At 38.4% G+C, this 26,010-nt stretch overlaps 1 protein-coding gene across 2 annotated transcripts in view; it reads right to left on the bottom strand.

Moving 5' to 3' along the window:
* LOC141907858 (uncharacterized) overlaps positions 1 to 26,010 on the bottom strand; it is a 115,521-nt gene that overhangs the window by 46,387 nt on the left and 43,124 nt on the right. For both annotated transcript variants that reach the window (XM_074797614.1, XM_074797605.1), the window contains exon 3: positions 16,396 to 16,549. In XM_074797614.1, the coding sequence (XP_074653715.1) occupies positions 16,396 to 16,549 (154 nt within the window). The remainder of the gene's footprint in view (positions 1 to 16,395; positions 16,550 to 26,010) is intronic.

Here is a 26,010-nt window from a genome sequence, read left to right on the forward strand (position 1 = left end):
CCAAATCATAGAACACGTGATGAGCTACAACTTTCCAATTGAATGTGGTAACAAAATAGGTATTGATATAATGTGGAAAAACTTTTCCCAGCTACCAATGAGTACTGTTGACACCAAGATGACCACCAAGTTTGTCATATTGGCTGATCAAGTAGAATGTCACTGAAGACAACTGATGCCTCCACATCGCCTCTGTGTAGATACACCCTGAGCATATATCTAAACGGCTTCCGGTGACCTTGACCTTTGTGACCTGCAGGCCTCGAAATCTAAACAGTCACTCACGGTATCTAGGGTAACCCATCGTTAAAGTTCAGTAAGTTATCTTAAACCGTTTATGAGTTAGAGCCCAGAAATGAAAATTACAAAATGGCTTCCAGTGACCTTGACCAACAACGGTTGAATTTGAAGAAAATCTGTCAAAAGGTTCAGGTGCTAGGGCACGAAAACTACTGCGGACGGACGGATGGACAGACAGACGAAGTGAATACAGAAAAAATACTTTAAACTTTTCCCAACCTACGAATAAGTACTAATGACACCAAGATGGCCGCCAATTGCGTGATGATTGGCCGATCAAAAATACCTGTCTCAGGTATAAAATATCCCGTTCCAAAGAATACCCCTCACAAATTGCAATGAGAAATGGCAAACCAGTAGGAAGCTAGAGGACTCAGAATACGGGCCAAAATTGACAATTTTGAGCATTTGAAAGGTCATAGAACAGCCATCTTGAGTCCGATGGACCAAATGTTTCTTATGCTGATGGGCCCTTGGGGGATTCAAATATATACAAAAGATCAAGTTAATTGAAGTGTCTTCAAAATTGCCTTCAAGTGATATCCGTGCTGATATGCCCTTACCACGTTCTGATAATTTAGGCAGTGACCACTCACTTCCGGAGTTTAATAGTCTATCAACTTTTTCTTTAGCAACGCAGGATGAGATAAGGAAAATAATAACTAGTTCAGCTAGTAAATCCTGTGAATTGGATCCTAACATCCAACATGGCTTTTAAAAGAGTGTTTAGACGATCTTTTACCAATTATCACAGAGATAGTTAACCAGTCACTTATTGAGGGCAATGTCCCACTAGACTTTAAGATGGCTCACATACGGCCACTCCTAAAGAAAACTGGACTTAATCCTGAAGTGCTAAAAAACTACAGACCAGTTTCAAATCTTAGCTTTATTTCAAAGATTTTAGAAAAAGTTGTTAACAGTAGAATTGATGACCATCTAAATATTTCTGGTCTTAAACCTTGTTTTCAAAGTGCATATTCTAAATTCCATTCGACTGAAACTGCTCTACTTTGAGTTCAATCTGATATATTGGATGCACTTGATTCTGGCAATGTTGCTGTTTTAGTTTTATCAGATTTGTCAGCTGCCTTTGACACGATTGATCATTTTATTAGATAGATTGTATAATATGTATAACATTTCTGGCACAGCATTTAAGTGGTTTCAGTCTTATTTAAGTGATCGATACCAATCTGTAGTAATTGATGGTAAGCAATCTGCTAAATCAAAGTTGTTTTTTGGTGTTCCTCAAGGTTCAGTTTTAGGACCTAAGCTTTTCAATATGTATATGAAACCCTTGTCCGAAATAATATCTTCTCATGGACTTGACTTTCATATGTATGCTGACGACACCCAACTTTATGTGTTCTTTAAAAAGAATTCAACTGCACAGCAGTTTGCTGCTATTAAGCGTCTTGAAAGTTGCCTGATTGATATTGAATGTTGGCTTAAGGATAATATGTTGAAACAAAATTGTGACAAAACCGAGTCTTTGTTTTTCTGTTCTCCTCGTTATGTACCACCTACTGATGTACAACTGCATGTTGGCTCTGTTTATGTAGTACCTGCTCACTTAGTGCGGAATCTAGGTGCTATTTTTGATAGATCCATGTCTATGACGGATCATGTATCATCTGTCATAAAATCCTGTTATTTCCATATGAGAAACATTGGTCGTATTCGTAAGTATCTAACTAGGGATTCTACCAAGTCAATTATTCATGCCTTGGTTACATCTAGGCTAGACTATTGTAATTCTTTGTTATCTAATATCCCGGCGACACAGATTTACAGATTACAAAAGGTACAAAATGTGGCAGCTAGAATAGTTACCCTCACTAAACGAAGTGAACACATTTCTCCTGTTTTAGCAGACCTTCATTGGCTGCCAGTCCGCTTTAGAATAGATTTTAATAATAATAATAATAAAAATTTCCCTCAAAAAGTTCAAAAATGTGTAAAAAGTGTTGATTTTGGCAAACAAAAATGGCTGCCAGTCGGCCATATTGATTCCGACAGGGCCTATTTTTGGGCTGAAAAGGTAGGTACATGAATCTAGGGTAGATACACGTGTAACCCAAATATCAAGCCATTTCATTGAAGGGTCTTAAAACCTTCCCAAAATAACTGCATTCTGTCTACAGACAGACGAACGAATGAACGGATGGACGACCAGACAGATGAAAAGTGAGCGCAATAGTCCCAAATGGGTTTAAAATCAGACAAAATCTACCCATCAAATAAATCACAGGATCAATCCCTATCTTAAGATCTAAAAATACTAAGATCATCAAACTTTCACCCAAATTCATTTGCAAAAATAGAAACCGTATACCCCTACCCTGGAAATTCTCATTTCCCTCCAGTGTTCTTTCCATATTCGTATGTTTCTTTGGTTACCCTGTTATCATATATATTTTTGCAATTACCTATTCAACCTGCCCATAGGCCCAATGGGTTATTTCTGCATTGAAAGGTTCTTTTTTGAACCTTTTATTAACAAAAAACAATAACTATCATAAAACTTTGGCGAGACCAGGTGGTTTGAATTTGACTTTTTCGTAAGGTTTTCAAGCCTTTTTCGTCAATCCAAACACCAAACTTGAAATTGCTTATTGGCTTAACAACGAAGCCCATTAGACATTAACCTAGGCCCTACAACCTTAAGAGAACGGCTCAAGTCCATTAAAGCATTAAATAGTTCCAGCAGAGTATCATGCGGTACTTAACACAGCCATACTTTATATATATTTAGTCTGATTTTGGCTTATAATGTTATGTATTTAAAATAATGAAATGTCTTAATTTGTCATAGTTAATGTTATATCATAAACATATATTCCATATATTGTATCTATAAACTTAGTAACAGTTTGTGTCAAACATTTATTAGCACCTGCAATTACTATAATCCCACAGACCTGTGTTGCTAATTGGTGTCTGACACTCAACAATTTAAGAGTAGTTATTCTCATATTATATTAATGCCAACATGTCTAAACTGTGAGATACATGTCTAGCAAGTATTGTTTATTTAATAACTATGGCTAATTAACTATCAAACTCATGTCTCAGCTAGTTCTCAGCAGATGGGTATAAATACCCATGGAATGGAACTGCAGTCATTCTATTCTGCTGACAATATACTACATGAACGAGACCTCTGAGTTGCTCTTTATTTAATTCAAGGTAAGCCATTTTTATGTCATGTGACCTGAACTCTGGAGATTGTATTAGAGGCATGTTTTGGAGAAATAATCATTTAATATATCTCTTCAAATGTGCTTTTGATGTATTATACAGAGTCAGATTTATTAGTGGTTAAATCTAGCTTTTGCTTGTAATAAAATATCATATTTTAAGCGTCAAATACTATTGCTTTTATAAATATTAAAAATATGTAACTTGTAATTATTATAATATTCATTCTATTCTACTGACAATACACTACATGAACGAGACCTCTGAGTTGCTCTTTATTTAATTCAAGGACTGAGAACTAAGGCTCGATGACCGGAAGAAATCCTACGAATCAGAATTATCGATAAACGCGAAGTTCCCCTGTTCCGTCAACACTTACGACGCAGGAACCTGTAGAAACAAGACTCAAGGGGCTGATAGTTTCAACCACCCGCACCAGACCAGCCTGATTGGGTGATGAACAACACCATGCCTTTGGGTAGAGTAGAAGCTTTTGACGGCCAGTCAGATGTTACGATGTGGTTACGTACATTCGAAACGTATTGTACGCTGAACAATATTCCGAAAGAAAAACACAATCAATTGATTCCTTTTTATCTCGAAGGGCCAGCGAAAACATGGTTTTATAACCTTGCTACGGCTGAGAGAGAGACATACGAAAATATCAAAGATAAATTGGTATTGCGGTTTAAAAAGCATTATTGGGATTCGCTTCATGATCTTAAACAAAGGGAGGCGGAGACGACAGATAGTTACATCCATCGGGTGGAGCAGGTGTCTGTAGGTGCACCCTCGGAGTTCGTCATCGACATGGCAATCAGAGGGCTAAAACCACATCTCCAGCTGCCAGCGAGGCTGAACGATCATACATCTTTGGACGATTTAAGACGCCATATGGTGAATGTGCAACGAGCACCGTCAAATGGACCAGCAGTAGCAGCGGCTACAAATACATCTGGGAAGTCTACGTTAATTTTGACGGCAATCAACAAATTGACGCAAGCCATACAAGCAAATTCGGATAATGGATTAAGGACAATGGACAGTATGTCTCAGGTACAGGAAAATACAGAGAATGTTCGAGCAGCAGTTGCAGCCGCAAGCTATCAGCCGACACGTCGACATAACACCTATCAACCGACACAAGTTTCCTCTTGTGGACGCTGTGGTAAGTTACACGATTCTGGTGCTTGTTATGCTAATGGCAAAAAATGTTTTAACAGTGGCAAACCGGATCATTTTCAGCAAAAATGTAGATCAGAAGAAAATAGTTTTCGGAACCAACAACAAGGGTCTGGTTCTTATAATCAGGCTAATTCAGGAAGACCTATTAGGGGTCACCAATTTAATGACCAACGTTACAGTCGATCTGAACATAGGCCAAATCAGGGTTCTAGTAGCTTCCGTAGCAATTCACGTCATTGAAGACGCGGGCCTATCCAAAGGCAAATGAATACACCTACGGATAGGCGGGTAGATGACAAACCAGTCGTTAACACGACGGTTCCTATGGAAAGAAATACTTGCGTGGTCACTGTTAACAACAAGAGCCCCAAGGGGCACAATGGCCAGCCTGTCAGATTTGCTTTTTATAAATGATGTAATCTGTGGGTTATATTTATCAATATACACTCCCTGCTCAATATCATTTACATAGTAAACAGGAATGAATGTAATATAGAAATACTAAGTTATTGTATTGTTCAACGCCCCTGGTGGCCATATACAAAAACCAATGAGCTTAAAAATCACCAAGATCATAGACCATGTCATGAGCTACAACTTTCCAATTGATTGTCGTAGCAAAATATGCATAGGTACGAATGTAATATAGAAATACTAAGTTATTGTATTGTTCAACGCCCCCTGGTGGCCATAAACAAAAACCAATGAGCTTGAAACTCACCTCGATCATAGAACATGAGCTACAACTTTCCAATTGATTATAGTTGCAAAATATGCTTAAGTATCAATTATGATGTGGAAAAACTTTTTTCCACCTACGAATGAGTACTGATGACTCCAAGATGGCCGCCAAGTGCGTCATAATTGCCTGGTCAAAAATACCCTCTCGGATATAAAAGATCCCTTTCCAAAGAATACCCATTACAAATTGCAATGAAACATGGCACACCATTAGAAAGCTACAGTACTCAGAATTCAGGCCAAAATTGACATTTTTGGGAACAAAAAAGGTCACAGGACGGCCATCTTGAGTCCGATCGACCCAATTTTTCTCATGCCGATGGGCCCTCGGGGGAAACAAATATATACGAATGATCAAGGTTATTGATAAAAGTGTCTTCAAAATTTCGCTAGAAAACTTCAAAAATGTGTAAAAAGTGCTGATTTTGGCCAACAACAATGGCTGCCAGTCGGCCATCTTGAATCTGACAGGGCCAGTTTTTGGCCTGTGTCTAGGGTAGATACACGTATAAACCAAATATCAAGACATTACCTTGAAGCCTCTTCAAAACTTTGGAACTCTCACGAACTATCTAGATGGTTATTTCTCGACCTCAATAGCTTCAAGACCCATCTCAAAACAACTTTGTTCCATGCAGCATACCATTAACTCTCGGAAAGCGAATTGTATTTAACATTTTTTTGGCAGAATAAAATTTGATTGAATTTGCAATTCGGGCACATGGCTAATTAGCATATCAAGGTCATACATCCGATTTGGTAAAACCATTTTTTTCGCGAACCTTGCGCAATTGTCAAGGATGAATTTTCTGTAGAGCAAATAAAAATTCCTCCCAAACACCAAATCAACTAAAGATTTCATAGAAATCGATCTTGAAATACAATTTTAATTCTTAAAATAAAACCCGGAAGTAAAACAGTAGACGACCGCGGGTTCACGTGAACCCTGATATCTGTAAACGAAATGTTGGTTGTTACAAAATTGTTCAGACGGTTTTAGGTGGTAATAAGTACGGAAACGTAACGACCATGGTCGACTTATTCGATGAAATCAGGCCTATGTGATATCCAAATTTTGACTTTTTTATTCTCCAGACCTCCCTGATATAGAAATAAAAAATGTTGGTGGTACGAAAGTGCAATCACAGCGCCGACGGGGACAGAGCCGTGTCAGAGATCGGCGGAATGAAAATTGAGGTGGACGAACACGAAGAAGTAGGCTATTGCGCTACTTGAATCACGAAAACTCCTGGCGCGGCCCCGACGCTTTTCGTTGATTAAGTAATACAAATATCATGCAATGGGTTTTCACAATCTACCGCTGGTATTTACCGGATTTCAATATCACTCCAAAATTCCTCGAAACCTCGAAATATCGAACCGGAACACTTCCGGTAGATATCCGCGGCTGCCCAACCGGGAAACTTATTTGTTTCAATAGATATTGATAGGATCCATCATCTTCACCCGTCAAGGGATTCGAACCCACTAAGCTAAAGCCATGCCAGAATCGGGTCGGGCCAATCACAGCGCTTGTAACAAACCACATTAGGCTTCTGTGGAATTTCCCAGTAAATGGGCCAATCAGCGAACACGTAGCGAAAGCGGAAGTATTGTCGTGTGTTGATACATGACGTCATGCGCAAAAGCGCCAGTAATGAAATCGCGATAATTCACGTGAACAGCTGCTGATATTTTCAGATAAACCAATCACAGGGAAGACACAACTTCCTGATTGGCTGATAAAAATTGAAATTTTTACCGATTTAACTTTCGTGAAAAACGCAGAAAACATTTTTATGAGACCCTATTTCAAAATTCTGCTCGCTACGATTCCGAGAATGGATTACGCTTAAATACGTGATATACGTTCGAATATGCCCTCACTTGGCAAGCAAAAGAGCCTTTTGTGTGGAAACCATGTCATTTAAATTCGCTCCATTTGTATAGTAATAGGCTCAGCCTACGGCTGGCCTAAAAAAATTGTGAATGCATTGATAGATTCAGGTGCTCAAATTTGCTGTGTATCAAAGTATACTTTAGACAAGTGTAAATTATCTCATAAAATAGAGCCATCCAATTATACATCTATTGTAGGAGTTGGGGGTGAAACACACGAGGTTGTAGGAAAAATCAATTTGCCTATCACCTTTGGTGGATCTCTGACCCTCCATTTTGACTTCCACGTTTTTAAAGTGTTACACCACCCACTCATCATTGGATAGAATTTTATGGAAAAATTCAACGTTTCTTTTATAATGGAAAAGAAACTTTTGGCCATAGGTGACCGACATGTTCAGCATATTGATTCAAATATTGGGTTGTACAAATCCACACGCGGCGTTGTTATCCCACCCCATTCTACTAGTTGTATTCCTTTATTTGTCAAAAACCTTAGTAAAAACACTGAGGTGTTATTATTAGAACCAGTTCAAACTTTACACAAAAACAAACTTGCTGGTGCTCGTACGCTTACTAAGTGTTGCAACGGTAAAGTTTTCTTCAATGTTTTGAATCCCACTGATCAGGCGATTTTTATACCACGTAACAAAGTTTTGGCTACAGTACATGCCGTTGAAGTTGATTCTGTATCCGAACTGTTAGATTCTGTTTCTAGGGAAGTTCCTAACGTCTCAGTTGCATCACCTCATACAACCCAAATTAACACAGATCAAATACCAGATATTAGTTTCAACATTGATTCTGAAGTATTAAACGATACTCAACGTTCAGCACTGCATAGGTTGTTGATACATAATCGTGATGTATTCGCGACAGGCATCTCTGAATTAGGTTGTACTGATCTCTACAGTCATAAAATTGACACTGGTGATCGTCCACCGATTCGACACCAACCATACCGTTATTCAGTTCCTATGAAACAGGAAATTGAGGCAAAGGTCAAAGAGATGGTGGATAATGGTATTGCAGTGCCAAGCACCTCAGAATGGGCTTCTCCAGTGGTCATGGTTAAAAAGAAGGATTCCAAGGAATGGCGTTTTGCCATTGACTATCGGGCTTTAAATGCATGCACTAAACCGATTAACTTTCCGATGCCTCGAACTTAAGATGTCGTTGATGCAGTTGGCCAAAGCCAAGCAAAATTTTTCTCTATCTTGGATTTATCTTCCGGGTTTTGGCAGATCCCTATGGACAAAAATTCGGAAGAACGTACTGGGTTTGTTACCCATGAGGGCCAATATCATTTCAAAAAAATGCCATTTGGTTTGATGAATGCACCTATGTCGTTCCAAATGGTTATGTCTAAGGCACTTCAAGGTGTGCATTGGAAATATGCACTCTGTTATGTTGATGACATATTGATTTTCAGTCAATCATTTGAGGAACACTTGCTGCATCTTGATCAGGTTTTTAAACGTCTGCGGCAAGCTAAATTAACATTAAAACCATCTAAGTGCTATTTCGGAAGAGATAAAGTCACTTATCTCGGTCACATTTTCAGTCGGCATGGTCTGCAGGTAGATGATGCAAAGATATCAGTTGTTAAGTCATTTCCAATACCAAAATGTCAACGAGACGTTCGTTCATTTTTAGGATTGTGTAACTACTATAGGCGGTTCATTTTAGGCTATGCAAACATTGCAAACCCGCTCAATACTTTGCTCAGAGCAAACGTTGCCTTTCGCTGGACGGAAGATGCTCAAGACGCATTCGATAAATTAAAAAGTGCACTCACCTCGGCGCCGGTATTACGTTATCCGAATCCGAAAGCCAGGTTTACATTAACTACCGATGCTTCAGATAGTAGTATTGGCATGATTTTAGGTCAGGTTGATGATGATGGTAATCATTACGTTGTCTGTTATGGTGGTCGATCACTAGGTCCTTCTGAACAGAAATGGTCAATCGTAGAAAAAGAATGCTTGGCTATCATAGAGGGTGTTGAGAAATACGGAGAGTATTTACGCTATACGGAGTTCGATATTTTCACTGACCATCAGCCGCTTACTTACCTTGACAAGAATAAGAACCATAATTCAAGATTGTGTAGATGGTCTTTACGTTTACAAGGTCTTCAGTATACAATCCATTATAAACCGGGAAAGAAAAATGCAGCGGCTGATGCCTTGTCCAGGCGACTGTACCCATTATGTCATCAAGATCATGATGATACAGATTTGCCAACGGTTCTAAGTATCGGCACACCTGCATGCAATGAAGTAACCTTTCATTATGCAACTGATGCGCCTATACAGGTTTTACAGGTCCAACCTGTACCTTCCGAGGAGCAGTTGGCTAAAGCTCAAAGGGAATGTCTTGACTGTCAGGACATCATCAGTTATCTTAAAGAGCAAACAGTTCCCAAGGACCCTAGACGTGCTAAATATCTCGCAACAATTGAAAATGAATATTACGTACGTTCAAATGGTATACTGTGTCACTTATACTACCCTAGGTCCAATGCACGAAAACGCAATAAAACAGTTATTTACCAAGTGGTACTACCACGCTCAATGAGGCGTGACGTTATATTGTCGTATCATGATTGCAAAGCCGGTGGTGGCCACTTAGGAGTGGAACTTAAGAAAACCTATGAAGCAATTAAGGAGCAATATTTTTGGCCCAGGATGTATTCGGACCTGGAAGCGTACATCAACTCTTGTAAGAATTGTCAGGAAAACAAACAGAACATGCACAATAAGCCTCCATTAAATCCTCTGCCTATCGCAGACAAACTACATAGATGGCACATGGATATCATTGGTCTATTACCACAAACTACAGATGGCCACAAATACATTCTTTTAGTCGTGGAAAGTATGTCTAGGTGGATTGAAGCTTTTCCATTACAATCACAGGAGGCTCCAGAGATTGCCAAGGTCCTGTACTCACAGATCATTACGAGATGGGGTGCTCCGAGGCACATCGTTACCGATCGTGGGCCTAACTTCATTTCAAAGCTTATAAGGGCTGTCTCCGATTTATTCCAAATAACCAAGACGGAAACAAGCTCTTATCATCCTCAATCTAACGCGGCTTGTGAAAGGAATAATGCGACAATTGAACAGATACAACGGTCGTATATCGATAAAAGTCAGTCAAACTGGCACGAGTTATTACCCAGTGTAATGATGGTTCTTCGTAGGAGCATATCTCCTACTACTGGGTTCTCGCCATTTGAAATAATGACAGGAAGACAGATGTCACTTCCGATTGATACCTCCCTAGTTCCAACTGATGCACTGACCAAACCGCACAAGCAAATTGTGCAGGATATAATCAGCACAATAAAACCCGTTGAGCAATTAGCCAAGGAAAACATTCATGACACTCAGGTTAAAGATAAGACTAGATATGATAAGAAGTCAAACATCCCTACCTTTAAATTAAACGATCGTGTATGCTAAAAGGTGAAAAAGACCCCAAGGGGTTTGTCGCATAAACTGTACAAACAAACGGACGGTCCGTATTATATTCATAAGGTGAATGATAATTTCACGTATCATATAACTAAAGAGGATACTAATAAGGTTAGAAAAGGTGCAGTGAACGCCAAGTTATTGAAATATTTTAAAGATCCTGAAGATCGCCCTGATCATTTGATAGATGACGATACTCAGATAACGCCTACTCAAGCACCAACAAGTGACATTACGCAGCTAGACAAGGTAGTTGATGGCACCCCAATTACTAATACTGATATATCATTGGGTGGCAAGCAGGTTGTTACAACGAAACCTATCAATGATAATCCTAATGGGCATGTTGACAAAGCCGACTTGCCTCTTAAATTTCCAGGCCAGATCGATGCCTTAATATCATACAAATGTGTCGGTGGCAAAAAGATTTGGAAAGTACGATACGCAGGTATACCCGGTAGACATGAAGTTGATGGTGTTTCAATTCCTGCCCACCTAATTCGATCATTTCACATAGCAAGGAGGGCAGATGGTCGTAAGCGTCGACGCCCCTATGTACAGAAACCAACGCAAGCACAAGTGTAGTTAGCCATTCAACTCTTGGATTAGTTCTCAATTAGGGCCAACTATCTGTGCTAGGATTTTAGGTTAGATGCAGGGCCCGCATTCTTCCTTGATTCATTCGGTCCTAACTGAGGTTCTCTTTTTCATTTGTAGGATTGGCAACCACAGCGATTGTTCTGTTCCTCCTGATGGCAACCGATCATATGATACAACAGGTACAGAATGAAGTAGAATCAATCTATAATATGGAAATGACTAGTTCACAAATGTATAATCTTCTGTTCACTACTCTAAGTAATTCACATCTTATCACGACATCTATAAATCAGTTTCATGAAGGTATTCGCCAATTGGTTTCTGGAAAGATTCCGCCGAGTCTAATCTCACCGCATGTCTTGAAAGGGACTATAAATCATGTTCAAAAACTCGGACGTACACTATTATTTCTCGGAAGCTTCATTCTTTTACACTAGACGACGGGATAGCATTTTCTTAACTATTAAGTTGCCTCTTTCATACTTTCGGTACCCTTTACAATTATTTCAAATTCAAACATTTCCCGTGCCTATCAACAGCACGTCGAATTACGGCACTAAATTAGTAAGCCATGCTGATTACCTGCCGCTTTCGAATGATAACTCTTATTATGCCCTCTTAACTACAAGTGAACTACTTTCTTGTGAAGCCACCAGTAGTAAGGTGTGTCACACTAGTGTTCCTGTTAAGCCGGCCACAGCAGGATCTTGTGAATATGCTGTATTCGCAGACGATAAAATCATGGTGGAAAAGTTGTGCAATTTCAACGTTTTACCCAATGCCATTTCTTCAAATATTCAGCCATTAGAATCACCCGCCATATTAATTACACGAGTATCGCATATCAATCTACTATGTAAAAACAAGAAAAAGCACATTATTGGATGTGACTTCTGTGAATTAAGGGTGCCTTGTGGGTGCGCCGTTACCACGGAACGTCTGGTCATTCCACCGCGTATATCAAGTTGCAATGGTTCCTCGACCGAACCACAGATACTTCACCCCGTCAATTTAGCGTTGATACAAGAATTTTTTACAACCGGTACTCATTCAACAATATTTGGTGGAACCACCTTTTCGAAACCCATAGATATGAAGTTACCAAACCTTAACATCTTCAATCATCGATTTTCTCATATTCTTGGTACAGATGACAAAATCGCTATGAATTTGAAAGTATTGGCTAATGCAACTCGCCATGACCAATCGGTGTATCATTCACTGACTGAAGGCCTGCTGGACGGTGCTATTGCATTGCCGGCTCCATGGCCCACGTCATTAAGTGATATCATTGGATTGGCAGCGCTTCTGTTGTCCAGTGTTGTTTCCATTGTTTTATTCATTACTTGCAAAAAGCTACGCACGATCACTGTTACACTCAACACCCTAGAAAGAGTACATTCGGTTAGGGCAGCAATACTACCTAAGTTCATTTACGACAATATTGCCACCCCACCACCGACGACGACTCCCATTAATTACTTAGCTATAAGCTCTTTGGAAATATTATTATATACCACCATCCTTTTACAGGTTGTCATATTACTGTATTGCTTTTTCAAAAAAGCATTACGTCGTGGAAATGAGACTCGTATTCTTTTGGAGGTTACATGTGGCTCTCATTGTGTTATAGTGCCACTTATGACACTATCTATGTGTCCGTCGCATTGGCACATCATACCACCCTTAAGGATATCAAATCTACAGATTATGGGGTGTTGGATGCCTGAATTACATATTGATATTGCTGACATGTCGGTTATAAGTCGTTACAATAATAAGGCTATGGTCATACCTAAATATTTTAAACTATCTATATATCAAGCGTTCATATTAAAGAAAATATTGCGTCACCCGTTTGCCACGAATGTGATTATCGAGCACCATAAACGTGTAACTCCATTGATTACTGCACCACAGATGGACCATCCTCCATCATACCCAGGCCTACCTGCCTAGGTATAAATTAAGCTGTCGGTGTATCCTTATTCTTGTATATACACTAAATTACTGTTATTCTATTATCTATGTAATATCGACTTTTCAGGAGAAAAGTTTTTTTTCAGGTGAGGGGGTAGTATCATGCGGTACTTTACACAGCCATACTTTATATATATTTAGTCTGATTTTGGCTTATAATGTTATGTATTTAAAATAATGAAATGTCTTAATTTGTCATAGTTAATGTTATATCATAAACATATATTCCATATATTGTATCTATAAACTTAGTAACAGTTTGTGTCAAACATTAATTAGCACCTGCAATTACTATAATCCCACAGACCTGTGTTGCTAATTGGTGTCTGACACTCAACAATTTAAGAGTAGTTATTCTCATATTATATTAATGCCAACATGTCTAAACTGTGAGATACATGTCTAGCAAGTATTGTTTATTTAATAACTATGGCTAATTAACTATCAAACTCATGTCTCAGCTAGTTCTCAGCAGATGGGTATAAATACCCATGGAATGGAACTGCAGTCATTCTATTCTGCTGACAATATACTACATGAACGAGACCTCTGAGTTGCTCTTTATTTAATTCAAGGTAAGCCATTTTTATGTCATGTGACCTGAACTCTGGAGATTGTATTAGAGGCATGTTTTGGAGAAATAATCATTTAATATATCTCTTCAAATGTGCTTTTGATGTATTATACAGAGTCAGATTTATTAGTGGTTAAATCTAGCTTTTGCTTGTAATAAAATATCATATTTTAAGCGTCAAATACTATTGCTTTTATAAATATTAAAAATATGTAACTTGTAATTATTATAATATTCATTCTATTCTGCTGACAATATACTACATGAACGAGACCTCTGAGTTGCTCTTTATTTAATTCAAGGACTGAGAAAACAACGGCATCATAAGAGACTTATCACATTGGAAATAAATCCGCCAATATTAGACTGATTGAATCTTGAGACATTACGCTATAGGGACATACCGACATACCGACAAATCGTCATACCCGTGCGTGGATATATATATATTTATAAAGTGGCTAGGATTGAGGGGCTGCATGTTTGCGTGGATTACCCTTATATAAAGTGGCTGGGATCGAGGAACTGGGTATGTACGCAGGATAACCTTGTATAAAGTGGCTGGGATCGAGGGGCTGAGTGGTGCATGGATTACCCAAGTATACAAAGTGGCTGGGATCGAGGGACTGTGTGGTGTGTGGATTACCCTTATAAAAAGTGGCTCTAATCAAGGGGGCTGGGTGTGTGCGTGGATTACCCTTATATAAATGTGGCTAGGATCGAGGGGCTGGGTGTTTGCGTGGATTACCCTTGTATAAATTGGCTAGGATCGAGGGGCTTGGTATGTGCGTGGATTACCTTTATGAAAAGTGGTTAGGATCGAGGGACAGGGTTTTTCCCTTGATTACCCGTGGCTGGATCGAGGGACTACGAGTATGTCGGTTTGTCGGTATGTCAGTATGTTGGTTTGTCTTGAAAAGTACACAGCCGAATTACTCCTTTTCTAAAAATGTATCTTTGAGCGGGGAACCATTCCACGCTATACTGGACTTGAACCAAGAGGGCTAGAAAGTTTGACTGAAAGTAAACTAGAATGTGGCAATGCTAAGCACTGTATTTTGTGGTGTACAAGTTGACCCGGTGTTTCCAAACTACTAGAAACTATCTTAGTATATCAGTAACCTAAACTCTAATTGGTATACGAGTGTAGCCTAACATAAATTAATATTCCATTTCATCATGGCAACCTTGAACTCTAAACATCGTCAATTGGCATATGAGTCTAGCCTAACATAAATTAATATTCCTTTTTATCATAGCAACCCTGAAGTCTAAATATCATTAGTTTAAAACGATATTGAAAATGTAGCCGGTGTATCAGTCGACCTAGATTTTTTTAACTTGATTTTTGCTCTCAAAAACTTGACTTATACACTGGGAAATCGGTTTGTCTCCCTGAGGTAAGCAAACAGTGAATGGGCAAGACATTTGAGACAGGAAACAAACCTATTGCATACTTCATGAACATACTTCATATTCGTTAAAGTCGAACACAGATAAACCAGTATTCAATCTCACACCCAAGTTTCATGGATATCAATCAGATATTGCATGCTGTATAGTGCTAACAGGAAAGTAAAAAAATTGCTGCCTCGGTGGCCATATTTAATGGCCGATGACCTCTATATTTGATAGGGGCGCACATCTCTTCTAGCCAAACCCACCTAAAGTTTATGAAGATCCAACAAGAATTATTGGCTGTATAGCGCTAACAAGAAATTAAAGATGGCTGCCCTGGTGGCCATATATGAGGGCAGATAAATCTCCATTTTTAACAGGGACAGACATCTAATCTGCCCCAATCCTCACACTAAGTTTAAAATAAAGGACAATGGGTCGAGCAAGATCAACTGAGAACATTTTACTTTTGAGGTCAAAAATCGATTTGTTCTCGGATTTGCAATGATGTATAAACAGCTCATAAAGATGAAATCTTGCTGCACTGTAGTAAGCATGTTCAGCTTTGATGATGGTAATTGGTTTTCCCTATGACTCACTAGCATGTGGCAGAACAATCAATACTATGTTCATGATAAGAACATCACTTGGAAAGCCCTTCTGAAGAAACAAGGTCAAGCATCAATTAGTAGAATAGGGAGAAATTCATCTAAATTTTGGACATATTCTCCCAGTACTTCTTTGAGGCTAAGAGCTGATGGACGGAACTCTCCATATTAATTCCAACCCCTATCTTCCTCCTAATGAAAAAAATTAGCTGTGTATATTCAAATGGTTACAGTTTGTGCCACCAAGAGCTAATAGAAAGTTACTCTCAGAACCATTCTGTAAGGATCAACGCAGTTGATCCTGATCCATCAAGAATGAGCACCTAGCACAGGAGACACAGTGTAAAATAAATTGTCACCCCCAACTGGGGAGACATAATCACTGAGAGTGTTATTTCACTTATATATGTTCATATATACTTACTCATCCCAAAATGTACAGCACTGTTGTTCTCCAGGGTTGCCACAGCAATACGTGTGATCATCGCTCATACTGTCATATGTCGGACATATGAATCGTCCCAGGGGAAATTTAGTTAAGTTGCGAACAACTTGAAAATTTGTGCATATTGTAGCTTCTGCAATTAAAAAGTTTTTAGACTCTTCATAACAGTAGGACCAAAGGCCTTGACGTCAAAGGATGGATTCTCGAAGGCACCTGGCATATAAGTATCAGTAGCTGGAAAACACAGCAGCAATACATTTCAAATTATACACAATGTATGGTATGTTTGGACCAATAATTCTGTTAGACATGTACCTACACTTGTTGAAAATGCATGACTAAATCGCTTTCAAGAATAAATTTTAATTGCCAGTAAATTTTGAAAATGATTCTTCTTTTTAAATGGATGTGCAATTCAATTTTCACGCCGACAAATCCCTGTTAGTTTTTCAGGCTGGATGGAGGGAATCGTTTATGAAATCAACCAGTTTTAACTGTCACAACCTTTGATTTTTTCAGCCTGCCGGGAAATTATATAAGCCTGCTTTTACTTGTAATATGTAAATAATAAAGAGGATATCTCAAAATCTCACTTAGGATTTACTTAGCATATTACATCCACACCATGCCAGGTAATAACGGTCATGCTTCATTCACGCATGACTGAGCTTCAATTAATTCTGAAAATTGAAAAACATCAAGCATGCATATTAAAAATCACAAATTCAACACCAGGTCTATGAAACAGCTCAATGAGGCGGATGCTGTTGCTTTAAGTTAATTGTTAAATTTCCGATGTTTGAAATTGATAGTTTTAGTGGAATAAAGACTCGCTCAGTAGCGAGTGTACTTAATAAAACTAAGATAACAGCTGGACACAACTAACAGTGGATGTATTAGTCGAGATCAAAGAGCTTGAAGTAACAATAGTTGTGTGGCTCAAACCACTGAAAGTGAACAAAACGAGCAGTTAGCAACGTGAGAAACAATCACAGAACAAAGATCCATGACTTCTATCTAGCATAGATTCCAGTGATAACAAAACTAGATCGGGCACAGTTTCACTAATTTGAGAGAGTTAGTCAGTTCATCAAAGCACTAACCATACAACTCACCATAATCATAGAACGTGTCACTAGCATGTCATTTTGTAATATATTGTGGTTACAAAATATGCCTGGGTACCAATGCAATATGAAAATAGTAAGTTATTCGATTATTCATGCCCCTGGAGACCATATACAACAACTGATGACCTGGAAACTCTTCACAATCATAGAACATGTCATGAACTACAATCCAGGAAGAAAAACACTCTAAATATTTGGATGGATATATGAAAGCTGTGGGTACTGGAGTGTGTAATGGGTAGTGTAGTGTGATCTGTGTGCATTTGTGGCCAGCACACAGATCACATTGTTCAATGGGGTTTGGTCCAGGACTCGCGAGATTTTCAACAACACGGAAGAAACGTGTAATAAATGATGACTTGAATTGCATGACTACCTACCACCCCTCATTATTGTTGGAAAACTAAACGTTCGGCACTGACTAAAAATTAGTAATAACATTTTAGAAATGGCCAGAATTTTAACTTAGGTTCTATCTCATTTTTATTTTACAATTGCGATTGGTATAATTTTTTTTTTAACGGCCATTAAGGCTTCATGTTTCGTCTGCAATTCACTGCAAATAGTTACGCAACTACGCACATTTCAGTGTTTTTGGCAGCTGTACACTCAATCGGCACCGTTCGTGACTAGCTTCACTGCGGAATTATCATTAATTAACATCGCCATATCACATCATCAACTTATATTGTGCCTTAAAACCCTAACAGCCGAAATAATTGAAATGCACATACAATTTATATCATTGAAAATTGAGAGAGTGGCCATGTTTGTGTTTGCTGTTTCGCATAAATCCCGTGCGGTGGCGCAACCACGCGGAGTGGGGCCGATACGTCTAGCCATCGTTTCTGGTGGCAAAATATGCCTAGGCACCAATAAGATATGAAAGTGCTAATTTATTCAGCTATTCAACACCCCGGTGACCATACTATACATATTGTAATCACACACAACTGCATCATGTTTCATCATGAATATACATGGTAGTGGACTTTCCCCACTGACTCAAATAGACACTCTCTATGTTTCGTTGCGTGACGATTTCATTTATTTCATACACTGTTATACGAAGTTCGTTAGGCAATTGATTTTCATAAATTGAACAATTTCCGAGATTCACTTCCCCCTTTCCCAATTTCACTGCCCTAATGTAATTCACTGCTGTTCACAGCCGCCTACAATGAACCCTGGCAGTTGAATCACTTGCAATTTCCATAAAAACTTTAACTAGGCCACATGCGAGGCATGCTTTTCATGTACATACATGGATCGATACAACACATAGCAGCGAGTATATATGACACGCACGTGTGTGAAGCATGAATATACGTAACCGGGCAAGTGTTCTTCCAAAACGAAGTACCAACAACAAATAAATAACTTAATCAATAAATTAACTAAGAAATTAATAAAGAGAAACTAAGCCTAGGTAGGAAGTTATTTTGTACCAAACGAAGTAAGTTTCATATGCGATAGCAAAATTGACTTCGCTAAAGCGAAAGTCCATAATAAAGTACACGTACATGATGTTGACGTCAACCAAAATAAAAGAGTAGATATTTGATTGATGTCGACAATGTCAGCAATGTCTTCAAAAAATAATGTTCTGTGATCAACTGCATCTAACATGTCCAATATTACTTCCTCGAGTTGAGCATATTGATATATCTAAAATAAGAATGGGACTATTGAGTTGAGCCGTGGAGAGGTCACCCTCACAATCTACTGACGACCGTAAAGATTATTTTAAAGATCTGAAAAACTCTTTGCTGAACAGCAATTAAACACCAATAAAGACTCGCTTCTGATCTTTGGAGATTTTACCAGCAAAAATAATCTCTTTGGCAAATCTGACACTACCGACACTCCCGGTCGCCAATTTAAACTTATAATTGACGACTTACATCTCAATCAAATGATAAATAAACCCACGCGTATCACCCCAGATACCGACTTACTACTAACAGATTCTCCCAGTCATCTTCTACAGCATGATGTTATGGCCCCAATCGAAAAATCGGATCACTGCGCTCTCTCTGTTTAACTCAATTTGCATTGCACCGCGCCAAATATAAATGCTGAAAAACTTATCTGGAAATACGACAAATGCAACCTAGCAGAGCTCAACCGGAGTACTAATACGTACGATTGGAACCCTATTCTCGACAAGAACGTGAATGATTGCTCACTCAAACTGTCAACTAAACTTATGGATATCTTCTAAGCCAACATATCACATGTAATTAAAATTATCAAACCATATGACCAACTGTGTTTCATTCCACAATTAAACACGCATATTAATAAGCGTCAGCATCTATATAAATCTTTTAAACGAACACAAAGCATTTTCCACCTAAATAGATATAATGAATAAGATTCTCTAGTACAGGCAATGATTAAAAATTCACAGATCAACTACCAAAATAACTTGCTTAATCGTCTTGATCACGCCGCGACTAAAATTAAAGACTACTGGTTCTTTACAAAAAAACTTATGGGTAATAAATTCCAGTCAATTATTCCGCCCTTAACCGACCCTGCCTCTAACAGTACGGTTCATAGTCAAGTTGACAAGGCACATTTATTCCTCAATAATTTGAGAGCGAAGTGTCACTTGCCAGTTAATAATGACCCTGTGCTGCCTGTTTTTCCAAATAGATGCCCCCACAATATAAATTTACCGCAAATTAATCCAGCTGATGTACGCAAAGTCATTCTTAATCTTGATACTAACAAAGCATGCGGCTATTACCTAATAACAAATAAGATGCTGAAAATGTGTGTCGATAGTCTATCCTCTATACTAGCGCGACATTTTAATAAACTTATTGATGAAAGCTCTTTCCCTGAGTGTTGGAAACTTGGAACGGTAACTGTCATCTACAAGAAAGGCTCAGGCTGTAAATCTAACTCGGTAAACTAGACCAATAATACTTTTACCCTCATTTCCTAAAGTATTTGAAAGAAGTGTGTACAACAGTATTAGCCACCATTTATTAAGCAACGACCTTATCTATGCCAACCAATCTGGTTTCCTTGCGGGTCACTCAACAGCAAACCAGCTATTGGCTATTACATCTTATTCATTCGATAACTTTATCTAATCGCAACAAACATACTCGCACGGTCTTCTTGGACATTTCTACTGCGTTCAACATTCTTCCTTATTATTCCTCATCCACAAGCTAAGTAGTATCCTACGGTATTACTGGAAATGCACTGTCTTTGATTTCAAGCTACCTTGATAACCGCCGGATACGCATAAAAGTCGATTCAACACTCTCGGACATATCTCCGGATGGCGATATCAACACTGGTGTGCCTCAGGGTTTGATCTTGGGTCCTCTTTCATTCCTTCTCTACATCAATGATCTCCCAGATACACTTATCTCTAGAATGTTCCTTTATGCAGACGACACCTCTCTACCATTCATCCCCATTGATCCAAATAACCCCAGCGCAGGCAACTCTATACTACAATCGGACCTAGATAAGATTTTTGAGTGGTCGCAAACCTGGTGCCTATCTTTTAAACCTTCGAAAAGCGTAGATCTTCAGTAAAAAAGACTCTACAAAGTCTGCTGCGCTGACTTTGGGAAACGAAGTCATTGCGAGTAAAAAACCAACAAACATTTAGGATTCGTCTTCAACGAAAATCTCTCGTTTAATGTTTAATGAGTCTCAGGCAAATAAGGTGCAAAAATTAATAAATCCACTGAAGTATTTATCCCGGTTTGTTACATCCCTTCATCTCAATAAGATTTATTCGTCTTTCATTAGCCCCCATTTCGACTATGGAGATATTTTGTATAACAGTGCAAGTAAAGCCTCTCTCGCGAAACTGGACCAAGTCCACCAATCAGCAGCCCTTTGCATTTCCGCGTGTATCGGTGGCTCGAACTCTAGCAAAGTCCTTTCTTGTCTTAACTGGAAATATTCATAGATATTCATAGGAAAGAACGACTCCAAACACATATGTACCGACTCACATCAGGAAATATTCCCACTTATGTCTCTACTATCTTTGATACAGACAAATCGGTTCTACCTCACTTCATCAGAAATCCTTGACCCTTGACCATACAAGCCAGCACTAGTGCAAAAATTTGTTCATCCCCTCCTTTTCACTCATTGACACGTGGAATAACACCAACAATAATCTTCGCTCGCTGACTATGCTTTCTTTATTCAAGTCGCATATTAAACATCAAGTTTCGACTGCTGTTCCAACCTACTTGATTAAGGACATAAACCGTGAGGAAGAAATTTCACTCAACCGATTATGCGCCGACCTCCTTTTAAAATCTCAATTCTATGCTCACAACTTTATCAATGTCCGTATCCTTCATGCAACTTATGTAACAAACCAGCTAACGCAAAACACTTCCTGCTTGAATGCCAGTAACAGTCACCTGGCCACAAAACAAAAATAGACACCCTGTTTTCATCATTTGACAATGAAATAACATTTCACACAATCACATTTCCAATCTCACTGAAACCAATAAGATAAACTTCTTACTAAACGGCAACATCTCCCCTTTCGACCTTCAAACTAACACTCAAATGCTAAACAATGTTTCAAAATTTATTCACAGTAACTACCAACAATTCCGACAATAGACCTTTAAGTACAGTATCTACTCTGTTAGCCATTTCATGTAAACCCAACAAGCATGTTATATATCTAAATTTATGCCAGGTTTATGCTGAATTTGTAACTTGTAAATGTTTAATTTAACCTTTTTGCCTATAATGTACTTGTACCCTGGCTATGGTATTTATAATATTAATATTAGACATTATAATATAATATCATAATGTCTAATATTTTTCGGAATAAACATAACTTAATAAAATAATTTGCCACAGGCAAACTGTTTTACCTTTCTACTATCCACAAGAACGTACAATTATACATGTATTAATTTTGATTTTCACTTGCGTGGCTGTTAGTTTTTAGTTTAAATATGTCCAGAAAACTATAAGGGCTCTGGGAAGCATGACACAAAATTTGGAATCGGCTGTCGGAATTCTTTGTATTTAGCATAAACATCCAAGAAGCCAATTAAACAGTTCCAGAATTCTCATTTGAGGCCTACCAGCTCATTTTTTTCCTGATGAATGTGGCAATATTTTCCTATAGTCTTAGATTTTACGCAATGCTCTATCCAATCATTCCAGCAGTTTCAAACGGCATCTTAAATGCAGATAGGCCTAGATGATGAGACAGCACAAATACTCATCAGAAAGTGGCAAACCATAATTTATTGACTTTTTGAAATTGCCATATAATATATTTTTAGAACAAATAAACATTGAATATTTTATCATACAGGATCCAGTTCCACAGTTCCGAATTAAGATTTGACTCTTGAGTTAACTTATTGAAAGTGAACTATCTTTAACTCAGAGTTGACTCCAACCCACAACTGTGGAACTGGGTCCAGGAGTCTACAATTTTGCTGTCTCTGAAAAATTTCAAGCTCAACCATTCAGAACAGAATATTTCCTGAAAAAAGATAAAAATTCAAGTTAAAAAACAGAAAATATCAAAACTTAATTGGCAATTAATTAACTGTTTTTAAAACGGTCAATTTCCCATTCTAGAAGATCTAAAAACCTTTTGAGTATGTGGAACTAAGTGGACACATTCTACTCCTTTGCTTACCCAGATACCGTAATGTATAGTACATGGATATACATTATTGTTATGGTTTTACGTCAAGAAACAGCGATTTTACCAGACCTTGACAAAGTTATATAATATTTAAGTATACATCGACAAAGTATCTAACGAAATTAAAATAGGAGCACACTTATTTATAGATGCCACAGAAATAGTTCATATGAATATCAACGACAATAAAGCGTTCCTAATAAAGCTTATTTCAATTTAAGACTTTTTTCTTAGGAACAGACACCGTATGACAGTATTTTTAGTACGCACTAGGAGAGTACAGTAGCGCAGCGCGCGTACAAAAGTGAATACAGAGTATACATACACTTTGTCATGCACCGCAGTGTGTATGTACGTACGTTAGATATATGGATTACATACTAGCTGATTTACGTAGTCCGCGGGTTTTAACGTGTATGCGCTGTTAGGCAAAGTGCCAAAATACCACAAAAACATCGTCAAACACACTAATTAGCCTACGGCAATAGCAAATGAAAAAGCGCATACAACTGTGTGGAACCAATTAACTTTCATTTCCACAAAAACGATGCCAAACATTTGTCGACTGCCTCTCTCCAAAAATGGCCTTGTCGCCGCCGGCTCGGGCTGGTGCCATCGTCTATTACTTTTTCAAAGAAAGAATGTATTTTGAAGTCAAAATAAGCTAATGACAAGACAAAGCCAAGCTAGGACTATAGAAATTGCCAAATTTACTAATTAGGAGATACTAAATTAGATATTTACTCCATTATAATCCTCACAAACGAACTAACTAAGCTCGGCACGAATGTCAAATAAATTGCTTGCCATTTTATGACTCCGAAAATTACGTCAGAGGTGCAGAAATTTTGGGAAATTCGGAGTATTTGTATATACGTTGGAAACACAAATATAGGTCAACACAAGTAACTAATAGAAAGCATAGAATTTTCGATGTTTTATCGCTTTTTCTCGAAAAGTATTGCATCATCTGTTCGAAGCTTACGACCTCCGCGCATCAATTCTTCTTGCTTCACGATAAAAGACAACCCCGTAAGTATTACCACTAAATTTTGTGCTGCGAATTAACATACTCTTGGCAGACTACCAACCAATAGCGATAACATAGGTAAACCAAAAATTCAAATCATGCCTACGCGTCTAACATTTTATTATTACTTTTATCTGCCAATAATCCCACAGGACAATTTTATGGGAAAATCCAGATTTTAGGATGTTTGCTGGCTTTTTGGATTATTACGAAACGTGCATCTTCATCCGTCAAAGAAATTCGAAACCCACTAAGCTTAAGTCGTTCCCCGAACCCTTGACTTGAGTCGTTACTAGCCGACTACCAATCCAGTTGTACCTATCACAGCGCTTGCAACAAACAACTTTAGGCTTCTGTTGGAATTCCTGTTGAATGGACCATTCAGCGAACGTTTTTTTACCGAACAAGGAAGTATTTTGCAAATCTATATATGACGTCATGCGCAACAGCGCCAGTAATGAAATCACATGTCGTGAGGCCAGGAGGCTGGTGGAAGCGAGTTCCGGGAATGATACCGGACCCCTGGCAAGCGAGGATGTGGAACATGTGGATTCATCACCTGTCATCAGATATGAACCCCTGCTTCTGCTCCATGTATGGCAACTATTTCTAAGTGACTGAATGCTGGCAAGTGACCACGCATCTGTAGAAATTTGCCATTATTCCCTCCCCCTTTAATCTGACTGGGGACAGACATGCTTTTTGCTCTTGGCCTTTTAGAATTTTGAAGCAGAAAGGATGAGGCTGGTTGTTTATATGACCTGAAGCTGGTGCAGAACATGGATCTCAGTGGTTTTCTTCATGCATAAGAATTGGACATCTATTTTACAGAAAAAGCAAAGCAAAAGGCATGGTGGGGTTAAATAACGGCAAAAGAAAGGCACACAACACTAACTGTAACACCAAGATGTTTTTTCTGCAAATTTTATGTGTATTTCAGATTAGAAATAACAAGAGGCCCATGGGCCTTGAGGCATTGGTAGATTATACTGTGGTAAGGTATTAAGTGGTTATAATCTTTTACATCTGCCGACAAATATTCTATGACGATGTTGATTGGGAGGACCACAGACTTGGTCAATTTGTGTTAGTAAAATTTTCATTTATGCTGGAAATGAATTTCATTCATCTGCCAAATGATTTGGCCTACGCTATTTGCAATGTTAAACCTCAATAATGCAAATCTGTTAAATAGACGAAACTAGTTTATTCTGATGTTTTCCATCATGTCCCAGCCAAGATATTTTTATCAATCAAGATTTGGAAAAACCCATTTTTTTCGCATGAACTGTTAGGCCCTACTGAATAATGACAACAAAACAGAACAATTTTTCTGAATGCAATTGCAAGATCCTCTGATGAATAATAGGTACGTAGATCAACCGGTCAAACGTACGCATGCAAAACATCACGCGGAGAGCGATGCCAGCTTTGGTGTCACTGAGGCCAGCTGTTTATTGTTAGTTTGTCTTTTTGTTTATTTGGCTTTACGTCGTTTGGCCGGATCTTAGTTTCCCAAGACTAACCCAATTGGATTGCAACTAAAGATTTCACAGAAATCGATCTTGAAATACTATTTTAGATCTCATAATAAAACCCGGAAGTAAAACGGTAGACGATACCGCAGGTTCACACGTGAACACCTGCTGATCTCTGCGGCTAAGCCAATCACAGAGGAGTCTTTGCTTTCTGATTGGCTTTTTAAAACAGATATTTTTGCGTTCCAATTTTCGCGAGAAAGCTCATATAAA

This window comes from Tubulanus polymorphus, chromosome 1, assembly GCF_964204645.1.
Source record: "Tubulanus polymorphus chromosome 1, tnTubPoly1.2, whole genome shotgun sequence".
NCBI classification, from domain to species: domain Eukaryota; kingdom Metazoa; phylum Nemertea; class Palaeonemertea; order Tubulaniformes; family Tubulanidae; genus Tubulanus; species Tubulanus polymorphus.